Raw genomic sequence first — 23,834 nt, 5'->3', positions numbered from 1 at the left:
ACCCAACTCATCTGCTGACACACAACCCCTTGTTGTTGACTTCTTTTGTTGTTGCTAAAGATACAATGTCCATTAGTCAGAGAAGCAAATTCTTACACAGATTAAAACATTTTACAATAAAATATTAATGAAAAACCCTTTAAAAGGCTGACAGTGAGCTATGCTTTCAGTATGAAGGATTTTCCAAACCTGCTTTGGTATGAATATTGATGTGTGCGGAAGGCAACAACAATCTCTACCATTGCAAAAATGGTTCTAGATTTCAAAATGTAATTTTGTCTGCTGACAGCCATTAAAAGATTTATTATTTTAAACCATTTCTAGGATGACAACGGAATGTAGAAAAATGGCAACGAATACCAGAAAAATCATTGCTCTCATCAACTTTAGCAGATCTTGAAACTCCTCACCTTGTCTCCCCCACTTACTGTTGAACAAGCGAAAGGCGGCAAGATTCCGACTGAAAGCGTAGCTACAGGTGCTGACGTTCAGCCAGAAGGAAAGCCACATCATTAAGACATGCACTGCCCTTAAACCAGCCTAATTAATTCTGCGCTGCCAAAAATGGATCTTGTTCAGCTCAATCCAGTACCCCAAAACGATGGCATCTCTGCCACTACTGAGGTCGATAGGTGACACTGTAAACCCGTCAAAGGGCAGGGATTGTCTCTATCTGTTACCGATTTGTACATTCCAAGTGCTTAGTACAGTGCTCTGCACATAGTAAGTGCTCAATAAATACTACTGAATGAATGAATGACACTATTAAAGAGAGCTCTTCATAGTACTAGTAATATTATCATTGATAGAATGCATTTATTGAGCTCCCACTGGGTGCAAAGCATTGTACTAAAGCACTTGGGAAGTTGTCCGGTAGCAAGATATGGAGGGTCACAGGGAGCTAGTGTACAGTTTTGTTTTCATGGTACTCCCAAGTGCTTACTATGTGCCAGGCACTGTACTAAGCATTGGGGTAGATACAAGCTAATCAGGTTGGACCCAGTCCATGTCTCACATGGGGCTCAGTCTCCATCCCCATCTTAAAAATGAGGTAACTGAGGCACAGAGAAGTTAAATGACTTGCCTAAGGTTACACAGCAGACAAGGGGTGGACCTGGGATTAGAACTTGGGTCTTTCTGACTCCCAGACCCGGGCTTCATTCATTCACTCATATTTACTGAGCACTTACTGTGTGCGGAGCACTGTACTAGGTACTTGGGAGAGTAAAATACAACAATACATAGACCCATTCCCTGCCCACCGCGAGTTTACAGATCAGAGGAGGGGAGACAGATATCAACACAAATAAATTATAGATATGTACATAAGAGCTATGGGGCTGGGATGGGGGAAGAAACAAGGGAATAAGTCGGGGCGACCTAGAAGGGAGTGTGAGAAGAGGAAAGGAGGGGTTTAGTCTGGGAAGGCCTCTTGGAGGAGATGCGCCTTCAATAAGGCTTTGAAGCAGGGGGAAGGTAATTGTCTGTCGGATTTGAGGCGGGAGGAAGCTCCAAGCCAGAGATGTCTGTTGTTGTTTTATTTGTTTGTATCGAGTGTAGTGGCGATAGAAGAATCTAATCGTGGTAAGCATCACTTAATCCATCTCAAGACGTCATTTTCTCAGATATTAGGGGTAGCCAGTCTCTGTTTTGGGTTTGTCAAATAATCAGGACACACAGTGTCCTGAAATTTTTCTGTTTTCAGTTTCCAGCTCCTACTAGTCACATGTTTTACATACACTCTATGTGCTCCATGAATTGAATTGTCACTGGTCCCTAGGCTTGAAACATGCATTTGCAAATTTGAATGAAATTATTTTTTTCAGCACATTCATTTTTGGATACTTTGAGGGGTCTGTTTCCTAATGCTCATTTAGAACAACAGTATTGTTCTGCACTGTCTTGTTAGAGTATTTTTTTTAAATCTGTGTGCTTTGGTAATAACTATGGTTTTTATTAAGCACTTATTATATGCTAGACACTTTACTAAGCATTGGGGGAAGGAGGGGTAATACAAGTAAATTGGATTGGACAGTCCCTGTCCCACATCGGGTTCACAGTCTTAATCCCCATTTCACAGATGAGGTTACTGAGGCACAGAGGTGAGGTGACTTACTTTCTATCTTTAGTTTTAGTCTCCTTTGTCTTTATGGCAGCATGTTGCTTAGTGTGTATATCCTCCATTGGATTGCAAGTTAAGTTCATGGGTTGTTTTTATTTTTATTCTGTGCTGACACATCGTATTCCAGAGGTAGATACAGTTCAGTGGAGCCATCAAATAGAAATTGAGAAAATATAGATAGATATCAAATAGATATTGAGATAAGGAGTGAGGTATAATGTTAGGGAGATTGAATTTTGAGTTCGGAGCGACTGGGCTGTTGAATTTGTTCTCTGCCTGTGCTCTGATATTCAGTGTTATTTAAGAAATGTTTCAGTTAGTTTAATGATCGGCAAAATGGACATCCAAATACTATTTTACATATAATTTTTATTAGGTTCACGTGTGATCGGGCCTGTGTTTGACATGAATTTCTTATGTGTTTAACAGTGTCATTGATCAAGTAACATTCCAACTATAATTGGAGGAGAAGTAGCTCAATCCATTTTACATGCTAATCTGCAGCACAAGTGAGTCCTAAGCGAGATACGGAAAATGTTGGCTTTTTTCCTTTGTGGCTGGGGAATGATGAATACTTTGAACTATGTCTTTTTCTGGGGTTTTATAAATCAGCCATTGTCTGTATAAATTGCAATCAGGTTTCATAGTATTGTTTCAATGGTATTGTCATGCACTATATCTTTTTGATGGTAACATTAGGATTTTTGTTAGATTTTTGAGTTGGAGTCTGGATGGTCATATTATCTGTCATCTGCAGGAAGAAAATCAGTTGGTGAGTTCTGATATATGGGCATGTCTTTTTTTTTTAAATGGCATTTGTTAAATGCTTATTATGTGCCAGACATTGTACTAAGCTCATCCAGTTGGACACAGTCCATGTTCATCATAATAATGTTGGTATTTGTTAAGCGCTTACTATGTGCAGAACACTGTTCTAAGTGCTGGGGTAGATACAGGGTAATCAGGTTGTCCTACGTGAGGCTCACAGTTAATCCCCATTTTACAGATGAGGTAACTGAGGCACAGAGAAGTGAAGTGACTTGCCCACAATTGACAAGTGGCAGAGCTGGGAGTCAAACCCATGACCTCTGACTCTGAAGCCCAGGCTCTTTCCACTAAGCCACGCTGCTTCTCTAATAGGGCTCTTTGTCTTATTCCCCAACTTACAGATGGGGTCACTGAGGCACAGAAAAGGTAAGTGACTGGTCCAAGGTCACACAGCAGACACGTGGTGGAGCTGGGATAAGAACTGACTCCCAATCCCATGCTTTATCCACTAGGCCACGCTGCTTCTCACATCAGGGTAGTTGTGTGTTTTATTAGAGGGGTGGTGGAGAATTTCCAGTACATCTTTAGATATGTGTGTAGTTTGTTGTTTTTGTGATTGGTTATCAAGTACTTGGGAATGTGTAGGTTTGTTATACCTTGCTGATTGTGATTTTACAGCAATGAAAATTGTTTTGATTTATTCCAGGTCATTTTTGTAATTTTGGCTTGTTTGTAGTTGATAAAAGAAAAATTTTGTGTCGGTTCACATAGTACTGTTTATTGGATTTATTTTTATGTATTTTTTATTTTGCCTTAATTCATAATAGCTTTTGATTTGATAGGATAGAGGATAAGAAGGACCAGAGTCTTCTTAGAAGGTAAGTGAAGTCTTCAGAACAGGTGCCTCTTGTTCCGGGATCATGGAGCAAGGTAAAGCGACTGCTGCTAACCAGTGAACCATAGGTCTGTGTGGAGCAAGGGGCAAGAGCCCTGTTTACTGATTCTGAGGTTGTAGTTTCAAAACTGGCTTGAGATACAAGTAAAATGGTATTTTTAATATAAAATGAGTATATCCCTGACATTGGTGTGTTGTGAAGTATCTTTTGGATAAAGAGTAATATGGCTTATGTGTATATATATATATATATATATATATATATATTTTGTTGTTGTTCCTGTTACATGGAGAGAGGTGAAGGTAAGAGGGATCAGGGTCTTCTTGGAAGGTAATTGAAGTCTTCAGAGCAGGTGCTTCTTGTTCCTGGTGAGAGGTAGGTTGGTGTGGAGCAAGGGGAAAGAGGCCTGACTGTGAGATTGTAAGTTTGAATGAGTGTCAAAGTACAAATAAGATGGTATTTTTAATATAAAATGAGCATATGCCTGTATATTGGTTGGTATGTGGTGAAATATCTTTTGGCTAAAGAGTAAGATGGCTTATGTATTTTTTTTTTGTTGCTCCTGTTACATGGAGAGAGGTAAAGGTGAGGGTAATTAAGCAGAGCACTCAGTGTGGTACAAGGGGCTAAAGCCCTGCTTATGGACCTTGAGGTTGCAGGTTCAAATCCCACTAGTGCCAGGAAAAAAGTGTATGTGAGAGAGAGTGAGCAAAGGGGAATATTCCCAGGCCAGAGCTGGGAGAAGTCCAGAGCTCCCCTATTGGGGGGGGGGAGAGAGAGACTGTTCTTTTTCTCCCACCCAGCTTCCTTCCCCCACCCCAAGGAGAGGAGACAGAGGACACCACTCTCTGAGGCTTCCTCCTTACCTCCCCTCCAAGAGCAAAGGGGGAGTCCTCTAGGGCACCCCCTCCCCTCTTAGTAGAGAGGAGACAGGGGTAATCCTCTGGGGCCTCCCCTGCCTCCCTTCCCCTGTTCTCCCACCACCCTGGCTGGGATGCCACCCAAGGTTTTGGGGAGTAACCACCAAAGGCTCCCCTGCGAGAGCCTTATCAATCGGCCTCGACAGCTTTGCCCTCTCAGGCATTGGGCCCCCTGTCTGCCTCTCAAACTGGCCCAGGGCCATGGGATTCCCGTGACAGGTGACTCACCTGGAATTTAGAGGCAGCCGCCACCTCATAGGGGCACGATAATACCGAGGACAAGATGACCCCACTTGCAGGTTCCCCCTCTCCCTAGAAGTACATAGTTCTTGTGTTTCTTCAATGGCAGACTTCCGGAATGCTTCAGATCAGTGACTCTCCCAAAGCCACACATCACTAGGCCACCTGCTTCTTATTTCAAGGAAGGGAGAGAGATGGGCTATGATGATCTGTACAGTGGCGTCTAGTCAAGATTTCAAAAGGGAGTGGTGGGAGGCAGGAAGACCAGCGAGGAGGCTGAAAAAATATTCAAGCCATAAAATGACCAGAGCTTGTACCAGAGTTGTGCCTGTTTGATTTGAGAAGAAGGGGCAGATCTGGGCGATATCATGCACAGGAAGAACTGGTAGGATTTGGCAGGAGATTAAATATGGGGCTTGAAGGAAACTGCAAAGTGAGATGAAATTGAGGTTATGAACTTTGGGGTCAGAGAGGATGGTGGCATTTTGACTTAGAGAGGAAAGTTTGGTAAGTTATAAATATGAAGTGCTGTGGGGATAATCAAGTGGAGATATTGTGGAGACCAAAGAGACGCGGGCAAAATGTCAGGGCTGGAGAGAGCTGGGAATTGTCCTCACAGAGGTAACTGAAGTCATGTACTGGAGGAGATCCTTGAGAGACTGGGTCTAGAGTGAGACGTCCCTCTAAACTATAACCTTCTTGTCGGCAGGGACTGTGTCTAACGACTCTGCTGTATTCTACCAATCAATTAATTGTTTATACTATGCACTTACTATGTATGGAGCACTGTACTAAGCACTTGGGAGTGTACAGTGTAACAGAGTTGTAGACACTCCTGTCCACAATGAGCTCACAATCTAGAGGGGGAGACAGACATTAATAGAAATAAACAAATTACAAGTATGTATATAGGTGCTGTGGGAGGGGTGAATAAAAGGTGGTAAATCAGAGGGGGGGGGGGTGGGAAAAGAAGAAATGAGGGGGGTTTTGTCAGAGAAAGCCTCTTGGAGGAGATGTGCCTTCAATAAGGCTTTGAAGGTGAGGAGACTAATTGTTTGTCAGATATGAAGAGGGAGAGCATTCCAGGCCAGAGGCAGGAGGTAGGTGAGGTGTTGGGGATGAGACAGACAAGACTGAAGTATTGTGAGTAGGTTGGCATTAAAGGAGTAAAGTGTGTGGGCTGGGTTATAGTAGGAGAGCAGTGAGGTGAGGTAGGAGGGGGAAAGGTGACTGACTGCTTTAAAGCCAATGGTAAGTCAAGGACTTATTGTGTTCTGCACACAGCAAGTGCTCAATACCATTGACTGACTGACAGACGGGATCTCAGAACAGAAGCTTCTGGGACATTGGCAAGCAAACAAAACTGAAAAGAAATGGTCAGAGAGGTATGAGGAGAATCTGGGGAGCACTTTTGTTCAGCAGAACCAAAGTCTGAAAGTGTTTCAAGGAGGAGGAAGTAGTTTCCCAGTGCCCAAGGCAACCAAGAATTCAAGAAGGAGTAGGATGGAGTCGAGCCCATTGGATTGGCTACAAGGGGGTGGGGGGAACCATGAAGCAGGCAGTCGCAGGGGAGTGATTGGTCAAAAGTCTGATTAACAGTGGGCCAAAGACAGAGTTGGTTGAGAGTAAGTACGGGCAGTGGGTGTACGTGACCTGCTCCAGGGGTTTGGATAGGAATGGGGCTCTCTGTGCCAAAGAAAATCTTTTTAGAGCAATGGGAGGAGTATCCACTGTGGGGAGAGCACTCAACTATATAAAGCAACCTGAAGAATACTACAGGATAAGGATGTCTATCATCAGCAACAACTATATGACAATGCCTCATGAGGAGGAAGATTACTGGCTATCTGCCCAATCTTCTGAGACCTAAACAAGAAATCAGAGGGGTTATAATAGCAGGAAAGATGGGAATATAATTAGAGAGAGCTATGCAATCAAGATAAATTTTTTATAATTTTTTATCATTAACTAATAAACTGTAGTACTTGTTAAGCATTTATTATGTGACAAGAACTGTACTAAACACTGGGGTAGATATCATACAATAAGATCAGACACAGTTTTTGTCCCTCCCAGGAATCACAGTCTAAGGGGGAGGGAGAAAAGGTATTTAAATCCCATTTTAAAGATGAAGAAACCAAGGCACAGAGAAATGACTCAGACTCTCTGGGAAGGGACAATCATGAAAGTATTTAGAAAAAAGGAAATCAGAACAAATAACTAAATGTACAACTGAATAAACCTACACACGCTGAAGATAAGTATACATTAATAAGTGGTAGCTGAGACTGTTGGTTGATAAAAACTAAAGGTGATGGGAACTAACTGGGGAGGGCTTGTTGGAAGGGATGGGATTCGAATAGTTGGAGAGCTGTGGTAGGGCAGATTTGAGGAGGAGTTCCAGGTGTGGGGGAACAGCATGAGCGAGACGATCGGGGTGGGAAAATCAAGCATGAAGTACAGTTTCAAGGTGTACAGGTTTGCTGAAAACCTGATCCTTATAGAACCCTACCGGTAAAAGGGAGGATCCTGGAGACATCATCAATATCCATCCTCCTGCCCTCAGGCAAGATCCCATCTGAGGTGTTTTTTTTTTTAAAGATCTCCCAAGAAGGACATTCCACCACCTTCTTCAATCACTTATTCCATAGAAATGCAATTCTCTATATTAAGAATTTCTAATTGAACCATTCCTCTGGCTGCCTGAGGCAAGAGAGGAGGAGAGAAGAAAGGAGGGAATGGGTAAGAAGCCTTGACTACTTGGTCAGAGTAAGGCCACCCCCATGACAAGTCACATCTGCAGTGCAAGACTTACTTTAAATTTGTACTCTACCGATTACACCGAAATTACACCTTTGCTGGCGGTACTGAGTGAAACAAATAATTCCGGCCTTATCCCTCAAAGAATCCTACTGCCACATGCTCGCCAATGAATACGGCTATTTACATTCGATAATTTCACTACTGGCATAATTCCTTTTCTGTGAGAAACACAATGATGGTACCTCTTAAACAATACAATCTGTCAGGATGGGTAACTCAATATGTAATTGTTGCTCAGAGAAATCAAGTCCTTTTGTACTAAAGCCAAAAACAGCTATCTCCACTATTCAGGCATACCGTTTGCCTGGTTTGAATATCAAGATAGGGTCTTCGATTCAAAATCCCAACCCAATTAACCCAACCCAATTAAGTAGTGGTAATAATAATAGTATTGAGCCCCTATATGGTGCAGTATACTGTACAAGGTGCTTGAGAAATATGTAACAAAGAAGTGCCAAGATTCTCTGTCCACAGGGAGCATACACTCTAATGGGGAAGACCAACATGAATACATACATACATATGGAATAGTCAAAATAAGTAAACCAATGTACAACTGAATAGCATATGTACAAAACTGCTCAGAACGGGTATAAATAAGTTGATACGTACTAGAATTGGCCGATGGATTTATAGGCTAGAGGGTGCTGATAAATTAATTGAGAGAAGCTTATTGGAGGAGGAATTTTAGGGGGGCTTTCAATGTGGGGAGAGCTGTGATCTGTCAGATTTGGGAAGGGAAGGAGTTCCACGCTGGGAAAACAGTCTGAGTGGGGGAATGGAGGTGGAAGAATTGAAAGTGTAACTCAGGGGCACAGAGAACCACTAGAGAAATAACAGGGTGAAAGGTGGGGCAAGATGGAGAATTTTAAAGCTCATTGTGAGGAGTCTTTATTTGATGCGGAGAGATAGAGGAAGCTAGAGTAAGGGTTTTAGGAAAGGAATGATGAGGGGAAAATGATGCTTCAAGAAGGTGATCCGTTTGGTAGCGGATACTGTAGACTGAAGGAGGGAGCGGGTGGGTGCAAAAAGACCAGTGAGAAGACTGATGCAACTGCCTAGCCATAATTTGATCAGAGTTCGTACAGAGTGGAAGCCATTTGGGTGGAGAGGAGGGGGCAGATCCGGGAAATGTAAAGGAGAAATCCATCGGATTCGGCAGGAGATTGAAAATGAGACTTAAAAGATGGTGTGGAGTGGAGGATGGCACTGGGGTTGTGGGCTTCTGGGACAGGGAAGATAGCGGAACTACCGCATCAGCTAGCAGTGGGTTCAGAAGGGGAGGATGTTCTCTTTGAGACATGATATATTTGAGGTACCAGAGGGACATCCAAGTAGAGATGGTCTAGAGGCAGCAGGACATGTGGAATTGCAGGTTAGATGCACTTTGGGAGTTATCCACAGAGGGATGGAAATGAAATCAGGTGAACAGATGAGATACCCCAAGAGAGTGGGTGTAGAGTGACAAGGATAGGAGTGAGAGAAAAGAGCCTTGCAGGATGGTCATAGCTAAGAGAGGAGAGGTGGAAGAGGAGACAGTCAACAAAACTGAGCAGCAATAGAGAGGAAGGAGGACAACCAGGCTACAACTCTATCAATCAAATCAAGACCTGATAGTGGTTTTCAGGAGGAGGGAGTGGTCACTGATGTCATAAACATCTGAGACGTCCAGGAGGATTAGGATGGAGCACAGACTAGGGTCCTGATGGGCAGAGATTAGGTCTACCAACTCTACTGTTCTCTCCCACACACTCAGTACACTGCCCGGCACACACTCGGTAAATAGCATTGATTGATAAATAGCATTGATTGACTGCGCATAACCATTCAGTGGCCTTAGTTTTGGTGGAATGAAAGAATTAAAAGCCAGACTACAGAAGGTTGAGAAGAGTTTGGTTTTTCTTTGTTGTTTTTTTTGTGGTGCTTGTTAAGCTCTTACTATGTGCCAGATACTGTACTGTGCACTGGGGTAGATACAATGTAATCAGGTCGGATACAATCCCTATCTCACGTAGGACTCAACAGTCTTAATCCCCATTTTACAGATGAGGTAGCTGAGGCACAGAAAAGTGAAGTGACTTGCCCACGGTAACACAGCAGAGAAGTGGCAGAGCCGGGATTAGAATCCAGTTCCTTCTGACCCCCAGGCCCGTGCTCTATCTAGAGTTGTTGGAGAGGAAATGAAGGCAGCTGGTGTATATGCCACTTTCGGTAAGTTTGGCTAGGGATGAGACAAGGGAGATGGGGTGCCGTGGGCTCAAGAAAGGGATTTTTTAGAATGGGGAATATTTGAGTGAGTTTGGAGGCAGATGAGAAGGTTCCATCAGAAGGTGAGAGATTGAAAATGGTAGTGAATGAGGGAGGAAAGTGGGAGCAAGTGATTTTAGGAGGTGAGAAGGGACAGGGTCAGAGGTGCTGGCAGGAAGAGGGGATTTATAAATAAAACAGGGGCAGACCTTCTCTTGAGGAACAGGTGGGAAAGAGGACAAGGAAGGAACAGTTCATGCCTGATGACTTTGATTTTACCAACAAATTAAGTGGCTAAGCTCAACAGGAGTTAAGGAGGGAGTTAAAGGGTTCTACCCTCAAAATAGAGGTGGTAATGAGCCCAATTCTCTCTATGCATAAATTTAATATTGATGATAATAATAATAATAGTTATTAAGCATTTTACTCTGTGCCAATCACAGTACTAAGTGCTGGCAGAGATAGACGATAATCAGGCCAGACCCTGTCCCTGTGCTACATGGGTCTGACTGCCTAAATGGGAGTCAGAACAAGTATTTCACCTCTCCCTTTTATAGATGAGGAAATTGAGGCACAGAGAGGTTAAGTGACTTGCTCAAGAGCACACAGCAGACAAATGGTAGAGCCGACCTTAGAATCCAGTTCCGCGACTCCCAATCCTGTTCTTTTTTCCTAGGCCAAGCTATGGTAGTAGGTAGGCTGCTAGGGAAGAGTATTAAGCTTGCTGTGGGCAGGGATCATGCCTGTTATAATCTATGAAGTGCTCAGTACAGTGCTCTGCACACAGTAAGCGCTTAACAAATACCACTGACTGATTTTAGACTGTGAGGGGCCCCCGTTCAGTGCATTCCTTCACGTACTTACATGTCCTCTAGTGATCAAAAAGTCAAGTAGCAATCTTATTCCCAGGGAAGTAACCAAAGGAAAGCCCTAAGGAAACTGAGGTCCATAGTCTTAGTTGGTGTAAAATGAATCCAAAGTTTTAATCTGTAAAGCTAAATTCCAAGAACTATGTGATGTTGCTGCTTTTGACGAAATATTAATTAACCTAAGAAATTGTTTAGAGTAGGTGGGGGTGTGTGTGAGAGAGAGTGAGTGCACTTCATGTCTGCGAGAAGAATTTAAGATGGCACCTGCTACATGAGATTGGACTTTCCGAGTTCCAGATCCTACTGAAAAGATTGGTCCTCTCAGGGGAGATCAGCTTCTGGGGTCTCTGCCTTCTACAGAAACAGGTGGATCCAACACAGGCCTTGGAGCCTTGGGAAAAGCGACAAGCCACCCTTGCCTCCCCTAAAATGATTTTTTCTCAAACCAGTGAGGAGAGTTCTCCCCTTCCACTCCCCCCTCCCGTACACATGCCCACCAGGCACTAGGATTTACAAGCAGGCCCATTTCCCCAGAATTAAGTACAGATAAAATATTCATATACTTGATTAATTTTTAAAAATTCTTTCGCTCTTTCTACTACATTCTTGATTTAACTGCCTTTTTTCTCAAAAAAGAAAGGACCCTGCTGCAATCTCTCAGTACTCGATAACCTGAAAGATAATTTAGTGTGCAGAATTCATTGATGTTTTTAAGGAGGGAAAACACAGACTTTAGTATCAGTCAATCCGCGAAATTTATCTTACGTTTATTTTCTGCAGTGGATTGTTCTATGCACTTGGGAGGGTATGACTGGGTATGTAGAGCAGTTTACAATTGGGCTGGGGAGAGAAACAAAATACAATTCATGTAGGGGAGGCAACCGAGTAGAAGGATATGAATAACTGCAGATTGGAGGGGAGGGCAGTGAGTGCTTTACAAGTAAAGAGGTGCTGGGGTTGAGAGGGAATATTGGGTGGAACAGAAGAGATTAGTCAGGGAGAGTTTCTTGGAGGAGATACGAAGAGAGGGCACATTTACTAGGGGAGTGAAGAGTGTAGCCTGGGTTGGAGAGGGAGAGCTGACTGAATGCCTAAAAGGCAATGGCAAGCAGTTTCTGTTTGATACAGAGATGGAGGACAACCCCTGGAGCTTTTTGAGGACTGGGGAGAAGTTCACAGAACCTTTTTTGCAAAATCATCCGGGCAGCAGAGTGAAGTATAGACTGAAGCAAGGAGAATGAAGTATGGACTGAAGTGAAAAGAGGAAGGGAGGTCAGCAAGGAGGCTGATAACAATAGTTGAGCTTAGACCAGCAGGTTAGCAATTTAGATGGAGAGAAAGGGGTGGATTTTGGAGATGTTGTGTGGATGGACCCAACAAGATCTGATGAGTGCTGGAATATGCAGACTGAAGGAGAGAGATGAGTCAAGGATAATGCCAAGGTAGTCGGCTTGTGAAACTGGGAGGATGGTGGTATTGTCTATAATGATGGGAAAGTTGAGGGGAGAAGAATGGAATTCTACCATTTTTGGCAATTCTATGATTTTTCTATAAAATTGTTCAGTCCATGTTTCCCCACTCCTCAAGAACCTCCATTGATTGCCTATCAATCAATAAGCAGCGTGGCTCAGTGGAAAGAGCACAGGCTTTGGAGTCAGGGCTCATGAGTTCGAATCCCAGCTCTGCCACTTGTCGGCTGTGTGACTGTGGGCAAGTCACTTCACTTCTCTGCGCCTCAGTTCCCTCATCTGTAAAATGGGGATTAAGACTGTGAGCCCCACGTGGGACAACCTGATTCCCCTATGTCTACCCCAGCGCTTAGAACAGTGCTCGGCACATAGTAAGTGCTTAACAAATACCAACATTATTATCTACCTTTACATAAAACAGAAACTCCTTACCAACGGCTTTAAAACACTCAATCACCTTTACCCTACCTACCTTACCTCCTTGCTTTCCTACAACAACCCAGCCCTCACACTCTGTTCCTCAAATGCCAACCTACTCACTGTAGCTCGATCTCATCTATCTCACCACCGACCCCTCGCCCACATCCTGCTTTTGGCCTGGAGTGCCCTCCCTCTTCATATCCGACCATCATGCTAACTTAACTAGCCCAGAAAAGGGGTTGAGATACACAAAACTAAATGTTTCTTTTTATCCAGTGTTATAAAACAAGGAAACTGTGAACATGGGGGATACAAACTCAGTATCTTATCTGCAGATTTACACAAAGGCTCCGCAGACCAGATTATTCTCCTATCAGAGCTGAGGCATCTTGAGCGAAAAATATTGCTAGGATAATTTGCATATGGCCTTTGAATACCATTTTGTCCTGGTCTACGAAATGCATGAAATCCTTTGCCGAAATGGGACAATATGCAGGGATGGCAGAGAAATGAAGCTAAGTGTAACCCATTTCAATGGCTGAAATGTGTGACTTCACTTGGAAAATCCATGTTTTAAGATTACCCATGAGCAGGTTATTAGAAACTTCAGGACAGGTCGATATTCACACTATACCAAAGGTCATCAGTGTCCTCATAATACTACTAATAATAGTGGTGTTTAAGTGCTTACTGTCAATCAAGCAATGGCATTTATTGAGTGCTTACCTTGTGCAGAGCAATGTACTAAACGCTTGGGAGAGTACAATATAACAGAATTAGTGGGTGCATTCTTCCCTGCCCATTACAAGCTTACAGCTTAGAGGGTTGAGGTTCTATGTTCCAAATGTTGGTGTAGATACGCGATAACCAGGTCCCACATGGGGCTCACAGTCTAAGTTGGAGGGAGAAAAGGTATCCAATCCCCATTTCGCAGATGAAGGAATTGAAGCATAGAGAAGTTAAGCGACTTGCCCAAGGTCACACAGCAGGTAGGTGGTGGAGCCGGCCTCAGGGAAGGTACTTATCATGAGGGGTTTCTTGAGTACCATATTTTCATTATATTTGGTAAGCGTTTACTATGTACCAAACGCTAATCTTTGGGTAGATACTAGTTAATTAGATTGGACACAGGCCCTGTCTTGTATAGGGCCCACAGTCTAAGTAGGTGTATAATCCCCACTGTTCAGTTGAGGAAACGGAGGCACAGAAAATAGTAATAATAATAGTTATGCCATTTGTTAAGCGCTTACTATGTGCCAAACACGGTTCTAAGCGGTGGGGTAGATACAAGGTAATCAGATTGGACACAGATCCTGTCCCACATGGGGCTCACAGTCCCAAACCCAATTTTACAGATCAGAAGTTAAGTGACTTGTCCCAGGTCACAAAGCAGGCAATTGGCAGAGCTGGAATTGGAACTCAGGTCCTCTGACTCCCAGGTGGATGCTCTGTCCACCTGCATGAAACTGTTCGTTCACTGAAGGACAGCTTGGCTGGGCAATTCTTGGTATTTTAAATAAGACTGAGTTATCAGACGTTTTCCAGGTTGGTTCCTTGGGTCCCCAATCACAAACAGCACTAGACTCAAGGAAGCTGTAGGCCAGTCCAGATTCTGGCAACGGCGACAATGGTCTGAGAGTCACTTAATGAGATCTAACAGCTTGTGACTTCTCTGGGTTTTTTTTTCCCCTGCTGTTCCTTTCCTATCACAATCCTATTGTCAATTATGCTTTCAACTATTAATAGAGAACACTGGGAGTTAGTGTGCTCTCTCTCTCTCTAAAAAAACAGAGCATTCGGGGCTGTTGTAATGGGATTTTTTACCCACAGAGGTTCATTTTATTTGGAGCCGTTAAAGGATAAAGGCGGCGGCACGTTAAGAAATGCTATTTTAAAATCATTGACTGTCAGGATGAGGGCTGCAAGACACATTCATAAAATCCAAGGCAGGGATCTTCCTCTCTCCCCGCACTTTCCCCAAGAAGTTTCTCAGTTCTGGGGACATTTTCCAGCAGTGCCATCGCCTGCCAGATCTTCCCAGGCAAGGAATTTGTCCATTTATTGTTACCCTCTTCTCTCCCAAACATCTAGTACAGTATTCTGCCCACAAAAAGCACTCGATAAATATAATCGAATAAATTCAATGAACACACATTGGCTCTCCGGGCCTACTGCTCCCCAGCTGACGCCCGTCACTCCTCCCAAGCTAACTACACCCTGCTTTCCACTCGCTCTACCCCTTACTCCGTCCCCTTGAAATAACAGATCCTTGTGCAACTCTCCCCATACTCAAACCCTACTTTAAAAACCTCACCTCTTCTGGAAAATTTTTCCTGATCAAATGGCAACCCCCAGTCATGACAGATGATACCAACAGCCAGCTTTAGTATTTATGTATTTCGGTCCGAATCTCAGCAAAGAAGAACTAGACTGTAAGCAGGGAACAACATGTCGACCATCTCGGTTGTAGTGTTATATTGAACTCTCTCACGTGCTTAGTACAGTGGTCTGCAACAGTAAGCACTCAACAAATACCACTGATTGATATATAACATTTGCATAGTTATTCAGCTATTATTTACCCTGATATTGTTGTACTGTTGGCTTCCTTCTCTATCCTTGTTCTACTCCCTGCTCCTCTATTTAAAAATAATTTTGGCCAGTGTCCCCTGTTAGATTATGGTTTCTAAAGACAGGAGAGGCAACTTAATTCTCTGAACCCTCTCAGGCTCACAGTCCAGTGCTTTGAACTCAGTAGGTGCTCAATCAAGACCACTGATTATTTGATTGAAATTTCTGCCTTTCCAAAGTGCATGCCACTCACTTCATATAGAGGTTTGAAAGAAAAATACATACTGCTGCTTTGCACGGATCTTGACAAGCTCAAAATTTCAGAGTATTTTACAAAACAAAATGTGAGGAAAAGAGAGTACGTGTACACACACACACATTGTCCTTTTTTATGGTATTCGTTAAGAACTATGTGCCAGCCATTATACTAAGCGCTGAGGCCGATACAAGCTAATCAGGTTGGAAACAAGTCCATGTCACACAAGAGGCTCAGAGAAGTGAAGTGTCTTGCCCAAGGTCACCAAGCAGACAAATGGTGGAGTAAGGATTAGAACCCAGATTCTTCGGACCCACAGGCCCGTGCTCCATCCACTAGACCACACCTCTTCTCTGCTTGTCCTTCCCATTTGAATCTTTCTAAACTTCCAACAAGGGGAATACTCCAATTGTGTGAGGCCAAGGGGCTGGCTCCCATGAGTCCAGGTCAGGCAGAGAGCTCCTAATTAATGTGGGCCACAGGACTCAGCTTTAAAACCGATATATCACCCAATCAGTCAGTGGTATTTGTTGAATGCTTACTGAGTGCAGAGCACCGTACTAAGCATTTGGGAAAGTAGAATACAGTAGAGTTTGGAGAAACGATCCCTTACAAGGAACAAGAGGAAAACATAGGAAAACCCCTCCCTCATCCCCACAGCACTTATGTCCATATCCATACTTCATTTCTTTACATTAATATCTGTCTCCCCCTCTGGATTATTACCTCGCTGTGGGCAGGGAACGTGTCTACCAACTCTGTTATATTGTAATAATGGTGGTATATGTTAAGCACTTACTATGTGCAAAGCACTGTTCTAAGCGCTGGGGGGGGGGATACAAGGTGATCACATTGTCCCACGTGGGGCTCACAGTCTTAATACCCATTTTACAGATGAGGTTACTAAGCCACAGAGAAGTTAAGTGACTTGCCCTAAGTCACACAGCTGGCAAGCGGCGGAGCCGGGATTAGAACCCATGACCTCTGACTCCCAAGCTCGGGCTCTTTCCACTGAGCCACGCTGCTTCTCTAGCTCTCCCAAGCTCTTAATGCAGTGCTCTGCACACGGTAAGTGCTCAATAAATACAATTGATTGACTGACTGAAAACAACATCAAAGAGAAAAACCAGAGACAATGAGGTGGTAGATTCTTTTTTTCTGAATAAAAGCCTTCCTCCACATAGGATAAGTAAGAGGACCTGTATCCTCTAAGTCCTTGATATCCATCTCACCTTAAACCCCCCCGCACATATGTACATATCCATAATTTGTTGTAATTTCCATCTACTCCTCTGGACTTTAAGCTCCTTGTGGGCAGGGAACCTGTCTACCAACTCTGTTGTATTGCACTCTCCCAAGCACTTAGTACAGTGCTCTGCACACAGTAAGTGCTCAATAAATAACCTTGATTAATTGATTACTAATGGTATAGTTTGAGTGCCTTCTGAGTGTGATGCACTGTACTAAGCACTTGGGAGAGGACCACAGAAGCAAAGGGCACGTTGGAACTTAACCTCTGATGAGGGAGTCAAGCAAACAAAAAAGTCACAAATCGTCAGAACAGTGGGAATAACCAGGATCAGAAAGGGAGCAGAATGAGAATGCCGGGATGAAACAGCAAAGTAAATCTGGACAAATTAAACAAGACTAAGAGTACAAATAAATATAGTAGCTGTGGTCTTTTTTAAGCACTTATTAGATAAAAGATAATCAGAGAAAACATAATCTGATTGGACACAAACTGTGAGCCCCATGTGGGACAGGGACTAAGTATAAGGGACAACATGTACTGAATCCCCATTTTACAGCTGAGGAAATGGAGGCCCAGAAATGTTGTGACTTACTTGCCCTGTTCTACAACAGGTAGGTGGTGGATCTGGGATTAGAACCCAGGACCTCTGATTTTCAAGCCCATGCTCTTTCCATTAGGCCTCTCTGCTTCTTGAATAATTGAATACACAATTGACTCTTCATGAGCACAGAAATTCTGAGGATAGGCATATGTAGGAGTACACGAGCGCTAGCAGTGGCTGGGGGTTATTATTCTTAATCTTATTTTAGTTGTCCTGATCTATGCTATTTCATGATGATGATGATGTTGGTATTTGTTAAGCGCTTACTATGTGCCGAGCACTGTTCTAAGCACTGGGGTAGACACAGGGGAATCAGGTTGTCCCACGTGGGGCTCACAGTCTTCATCCCCATTTTACAGATGAGGTAACTGAGGCACAGAGAAGTGAAGGGACTTGCCCAAAGTCACAAAGCTGACAAGTGGCCGAGCCGGGATTCGAACCCATGAACTCTGACTCCAAAGCCCGTGCTCTTTCCACTGAGCCACGCTGCTTCTCTGGCCGTCTCATTCTACTTCCTTACTGACGCTTATTATTCCTACTGATCATACTATTTGTAACTCTTCTGTATGCCTGACTCCCCCATCAGGGTTTAAGTTCCATGTGGAAAAGGAACATGCCCTTTGCTTCTGGGAGCCTCGTGGAGTTGCCTTGGATCCAATTCTAGAACTGCTTCAGCCAAGGTTCTATTTATTCTTGATTCTATTTATTCCTATTGTTCTCGTCTGTCCATCTCCCCCGATTAGACTGTAAGCCCGTCAAAGGGCAGGGACTGTCTCTATCTGTTACCGATTTGTACATTCCAAGCGCTTAGTACAGTGCTCTGCACATAGTAAGCGCTCAATAAATACTAATGAATGAATGAATGGTCAACCCATTTTTAACTAATTAAAAACTAATTAATTAACTCCAAAGCCAGGAGTTTCACGCCACCATCCTTGGCTCTGGTCACTGCACTGGCTCTCTTTTACCCCGTTTCCTACTTTAGGTAGTCGATTTTAAGGGGAGTCATTTAACGCTGAATGACTTAATACAATGCCTAGCAATACAGTAAGCACCTAACAAATATCATAAAAAAAAATAATTTCCAAGCAGGGTGGGCAGTAGCTCTGCTCTCATCTTCTCAGTTCTCACTGACTTGGAGGTGGCCAGAGAGTGGCAACCCACGCACAGTCCCGGGACCAAGGCCAGCTAGCTTTGGCCACACCGCCTGCCGAATGGCTGGCTCCGAGGCCGCTGAGCCGTCGTCGGGGACAAACTGTGGGTGTGTGGCCTAGGCCCTGACTGGTGATGGAGGAGGAGGCCAGCTGCCCGGCTTCAGGAGCCACAATTCCTCCCTTTCCAGCAGGAGAACGGGGGACGTGCAGAGCGATGAAAATAGATGGACCCAAAACGGGTGAAAAATATGGGAAAGGGAGTGATGGAGACTGGAATGGGTGTATTGCTGAGAGAGGGAGAAGGAGAAGGCAGGGCAGTGGGTTAGGGCTGCTGAATAGAGGAGAGGGGAGGGTACTTGGATGGGGGTACGGAAGGAAGATGGATGAGTTGGAGAGACTAGAAGGGATGTGTGTGTGTGTGCTGCATCATCATTAAAAGCAGTATTTGATTGAGCATCATCATCATAGTGCAGCATCATCATTAAAAGCAGTGTTTGATTGAACATCATCATAGTGCTACATGCTCATTAAAAGCAGTGTTTGATTGAGCACCTATTTTAGGTGGGGGCGGGGGGGGTGGTGCATGCACACATGCTGTAGGATGTTGAAAACAGTTACAGAAGTAAGGAGTCATCCAATCCAGTGGCGATGGAGTGGACCATTCACTGGATGTAACGGATTCAACGCATGGTCTCAGAAAGTGTCAGTGAGAACCACGGTTCACTCAACGAGGGCATATCGTCAGGCAGCAGTGTAGACACCAGCTCTTGGGTGGCACTACGGGCTTTTGGTTCGATACTCGTCAGCCTGGGACTGTTCTGAATGGCTCCCTAACAAGAAGGCTTCTTGTAAAAAAAACTTTAGAAACGGTCAACCAAAGTAGCTCACCAGGGGGTATCCTACTCATAGCATTGCTATCGATCACTGACTCTTATTAAGCGCTTACTGGGTGCAAAGTTGTGAACCAAGGGCTTGAGAGAGTACAATACAGTGGAGTCGGTAGACATGATCCCTGCCCAGGTGGAGCTAGCGGTCTAGAAGGGCAGATAGACAATGAAAGAAATACAGATCAGGGAAATGGCAGGGGATAATGGTAAGTACATAAACAATAATAATAATAATGTTGGTATTTGTTAAGCACTTACAATGTGCAAAGCACTGTTCTAAGCACTAGGTGGATACAAGGTGAGCCTCATGGGGCTCACAGTCTTCATCCCCATTTTACAGATGAGGTAACTGAGGCCCAGAGAAGTTAAGTGACACAGCTGACAAGTGGCAGAGTCGGGATTAGAACCCATAACCTCTGACTCCCAAGCCCGGGCTCTTTCCACTGAGCGACGCTGCTTCTCTCAGCACCGTGGGGCTAAAGGTGAGGTGAAGATCAAGGGCTTAAAGGGTCCAGATTCAAGTGCTTTCTTTTCTTTCTTTGTTGGTATTTGTTAAGCGCTTACTATGTGCAGAGCACTGTTCTAAGCGCTGGGGTAGACACAGGGGAATCAGGTTGTCCCACGTGGGGCTCACAGTCTTCATCCCCATTTTCCAGATGAGGGAACTGAGGCACAGAGAAGTTAAGTGACTTGCCCACAGTCACACAGCTGCCAAGTGGCAGAGCTGGGATTCGAACTCATGACCTCTGACTCCAAAGCCCAGGCTCTTTCCACTGAGCCACGCCGCTTCTCTGTGCGACACAGAACGGAAAGCAAGTATGGAAAATGAGGGTTTAGAAAGGGAAGGTCTCTTGGAGGAGATGTGATTTTTCAGGATGGCTTTGAAGGTGGGGAGAGTGATGGCCAGTTGATATGAAGAGGGAGGGAATTCCGGGTCAGAGGGAGGTGACGGGCAGGGGTTGACTGTGAGATAAAAGATGGCACTGCGGTACAGTGAGTAGGTTGGAATTAGAGGAGCCAAATCTACAGGCTGGCTTGTAGTAGATCAGCGAAATGAAGCAGGAGGTAGAGAGCTGAGTGCCTCAAAGCCGATGGTAAGAGTTTCATGCACAGGTGGTTGGGCAACCACTTGAGGTTTTTTTTTTTGTGGAGTAGGGAAAGTGGGCTAAAGATTGTTTTAGGAAGATGATCCGGGCAGCAGAGTGAAGTATAGATTGGCGCGGGGAGAGACACGAGGCAGATGCAGTGGTTCAGGCTGAACACGCTAAGTTCACGGATCAGTGCAGCAGTGTGGCCGGAAAGGAAAGGGCAGATTTTAGCAAGTAACAGATCGAATGAGAGGTGAGTCAAGGATAACGCCAAGGTTACGGGCTTGTGAAACGGGGACGACGGTGGTGTAGTCTACAGTGATGGATACGGCGGGGTCTGGATGGGAAGATTAGTTCTGTTTTGGACGAGTTAAGTTTAAGGTGTCGGCGGGACCTCTAGAAGAGACATCCTGAAGGCAGGAGGAAATGTGAGACTGCAGAGGGGAGAGAGGTCGGGGCTGGGGATGTAGATTCTGGAATTATTCACTGAGAGACAGTAGTTGAAGCCATGGGAGCAAATCAGTCGTAGTCCAGGAGGGTGTAGCCGGAGAATAGAAGGGGATCCAGGACTGAGCCTTGAAGGAATCCCAGGAGAGGGTGGGAAGCAGAGGAGGAGCACCAGGAGAGGACAGTGAAGTCAAGCATATACCAAAAACACGAACACTAAAGTAAGACTAATACAAAGCCGGCTCCAAAAAAATCTTTGTTTTTATGTGTACAAGCACAAATGGCCAACTGTGGTTCAAGAGTGGATTATGCCATGACCCCATTTCTTCTCCTAGCCCCTGTTCTGGATGCCTTGGAGAAGCAGTGTGGCTTAATGGCAAGAGCATGGGCTTGGGACTCAGAGGATGTGGGTTCTAATCCTGGCTGCATCACTTGTCTGCTGTGCAACCTTGGGCAAGCCACTGCACTTCTCTGGGCCTCAGTTACCTCATCTGTAAAATGGGGATTAAGACTGCGAGCCCCACGGGGGACAACCTGATTACCTTGTAATTACCCCAGTGCTTAGAACAGTGCTAGGCACATAGTAAGTGCTTAACAAATATCATCATTATTATTATTTGGGCTAGGCCACAGTTTGTTTGCAATTTATGAAGGAGAGGCAGGGCAGCAAAGGAACAAACCCTCCAATGTATCAATCCAAGGTGCAGGCTTCTACATCTCTTATCGGTCTCGTCACTACAGTGAAGAGCTTCGGAACAAACACTTTTGTCATGGTGTTAATTAAGTCATTACTATGTGTCGGGCACTAAACGAAGCGCTGGGGTAGATACAGGCTAATCAGGATGGACCCAGTTCATGACCCACTTGGGTCTCTCAGTCTTAATCCTCATTTTAGGGATGAGGTCACTGAGGCACAGAGAAGTTAAGTGACTTGCCCAAGGTCACACAGCGGACAAGTGGTGGAGTCAGGATTACTTCTGGGTGGCAACATCAGTTCGGCTGCTGTACTGTTTGCTGTTTCTGAAATGAATTACTCAGATATAGATTTATGAGCTGGAAATGTATTCAATTAGCATTTGAATAAAATTTTTCTAAGTGCTCTAGCCGACACTCATTGAGTATACCTTGACCATTATTTGGGATTTGGGGTAATCCATGCCAAACACGGTTTTCTCCCAGTACCCTGACTAGAACAGGGTGTTGATGATGATGATGATAATAATAATTAGGGTATTTGTTAAATGCTTACTTTGCGAAAGGTATTGTACTAAGTACTGGATGGATATAAGCAAATTGGGTTAGATACGGCCCCTGACACATGGGGCCCACAGTCTTAATCCCCATTTTACAGATGAGGGAAGTTACACAGAGAGAAGTAAAGTGACTTGCTCAAGGACACAAAGCAGACAAGTGATAGAGACAGGATTGGAACCCATGATGTTCTGTCTTCCAGGCTTGCGCTCTACCCTTTAGACCATGCTGCTTTTTACTCTATCTGACTGACGTGTAGAGAAGAATTTTGGCTTTATTTAGCCACTAGTGTTCTTGTTTCCTTTATGGTCTAAAATGAAGGAAGGGGAAACTGAGGGGTGGATGATGTACAAAAATTATGATATGGCAAATACTGTGGGCAAGGAAGGTCTTTTTTTTTTCTTGCATTAAGTAGATCAGGCTTTCTAACGTGGCTCCCTCTGCTCTTAAAAGGATAGTCGAAACCTCACAGAGGCACCAAAGAATGTGGCCGAATGGAAAGAGCACGAGACTGGGAATCAGAATCTGGGTTCTAATCCTGGCTCGTCCCTTGCTTGTTGTGGAACCTTGGGCCAGTTACTTCACTTCTGTTTCCCCATTTGTTAAATGGGAATAGAATAACTCTTCTCCTTCTCCCTTTCACTGTGAGCCCCATGAGGGATAGGGACTGTGTCTATCCTGAGTATCTTGTATTCGTCCAGTGCCTAGCACAGGAACTGGAACATCAAACGATTTTATTTATTGAGGGCTTACTGTGTGCAGAGCACTGTACTAAGTGCTTGGGAGAGTACAGTGTAACAGAGTTGGTAGACACATTCCTTGCCCATGAGCTTAAAGTCCAGGGGGGACACAGTCTAAGTGTTTATCAAATACCAATGGTAATTATACCACAATTACTGTTTTCATCATTATGACCAAAAGCTGACTCAAAATACCTCAACCAGATCTTCTATTATGAATACCCACCCCTCATCCCACAATTATATTTAGACACAGGGGACGGAGAGAAGCTTAATCCTTTTCAGAAAAAACATTTAGGCTATTTACCTACTAGCACAAGGTTGAGGAGTTTTCATAAACAATCCTATCTCATGCACCTGTAAGCACTATGCAATAAAAGCAGAAGGGCACAGTGCAGTTAAATAACCAGTTTAGAAAGATGTGAGCTGAATATTGGCCATCTGTGGCTCTCAAGGGGTGCAGTACTTAAATGCAGCTACATATAATGAAATTCTCCCCATGGGTTATAATAAAAAACCATTTTTCCAGTTACACTGGCTTGTGGACATATTCCATACCTGAGGAGGAGAACTGCTAAGTATGGTCCACTTGAACAGGTGTTTGCCAATTTGTTACTAGAAATCATAAATCCTGCCACTCTTCCTAGTTCAGAATATAACTTCTTTAGGAGAAAAATAATTTAAAAAAGAAGTACTTGCCTCGTATTTCCAGATTATCATTAAACAGGGTACTGGCTGATGACAGCTGTAGAACCAATAAAGCTGAATTGCCTATGCTTAGCTCAACCTTGGTCATTGAACCTGGAGGAGACT

At 44.1% G+C, this 23,834-nt stretch overlaps 1 protein-coding gene across 6 annotated transcripts in view; it reads right to left on the bottom strand.

The window, feature by feature from the left end:
- SNX29 (sorting nexin 29) overlaps positions 1–23,834 on the bottom strand; it is a 553,944-nt gene that overhangs the window by 70,910 nt on the left and 459,200 nt on the right. The window contains exon 21 of one of the 6 annotated variants that reach the window (XM_039911124.1): positions 11,651–11,725. The exons of the other annotated variants lie outside the window; for them this stretch is intronic. Coding sequence (XP_039767058.1) covers positions 11,675–11,725 — 51 coding nt within the window. The 3' untranslated portion in view covers positions 11,651–11,674. The remainder of the gene's footprint in view (positions 1–11,650; positions 11,726–23,834) is intronic. 6 annotated transcript variants of the gene reach the window in all.

This window comes from Ornithorhynchus anatinus, chromosome 2 (genome assembly GCF_004115215.2).
Source record: "Ornithorhynchus anatinus isolate Pmale09 chromosome 2, mOrnAna1.pri.v4, whole genome shotgun sequence".
Taxonomy (NCBI): Eukaryota; Metazoa; Chordata; class Mammalia; order Monotremata; family Ornithorhynchidae; genus Ornithorhynchus; species Ornithorhynchus anatinus.
This window is presented reverse-complemented; position numbering and strand designations above follow the sequence as displayed.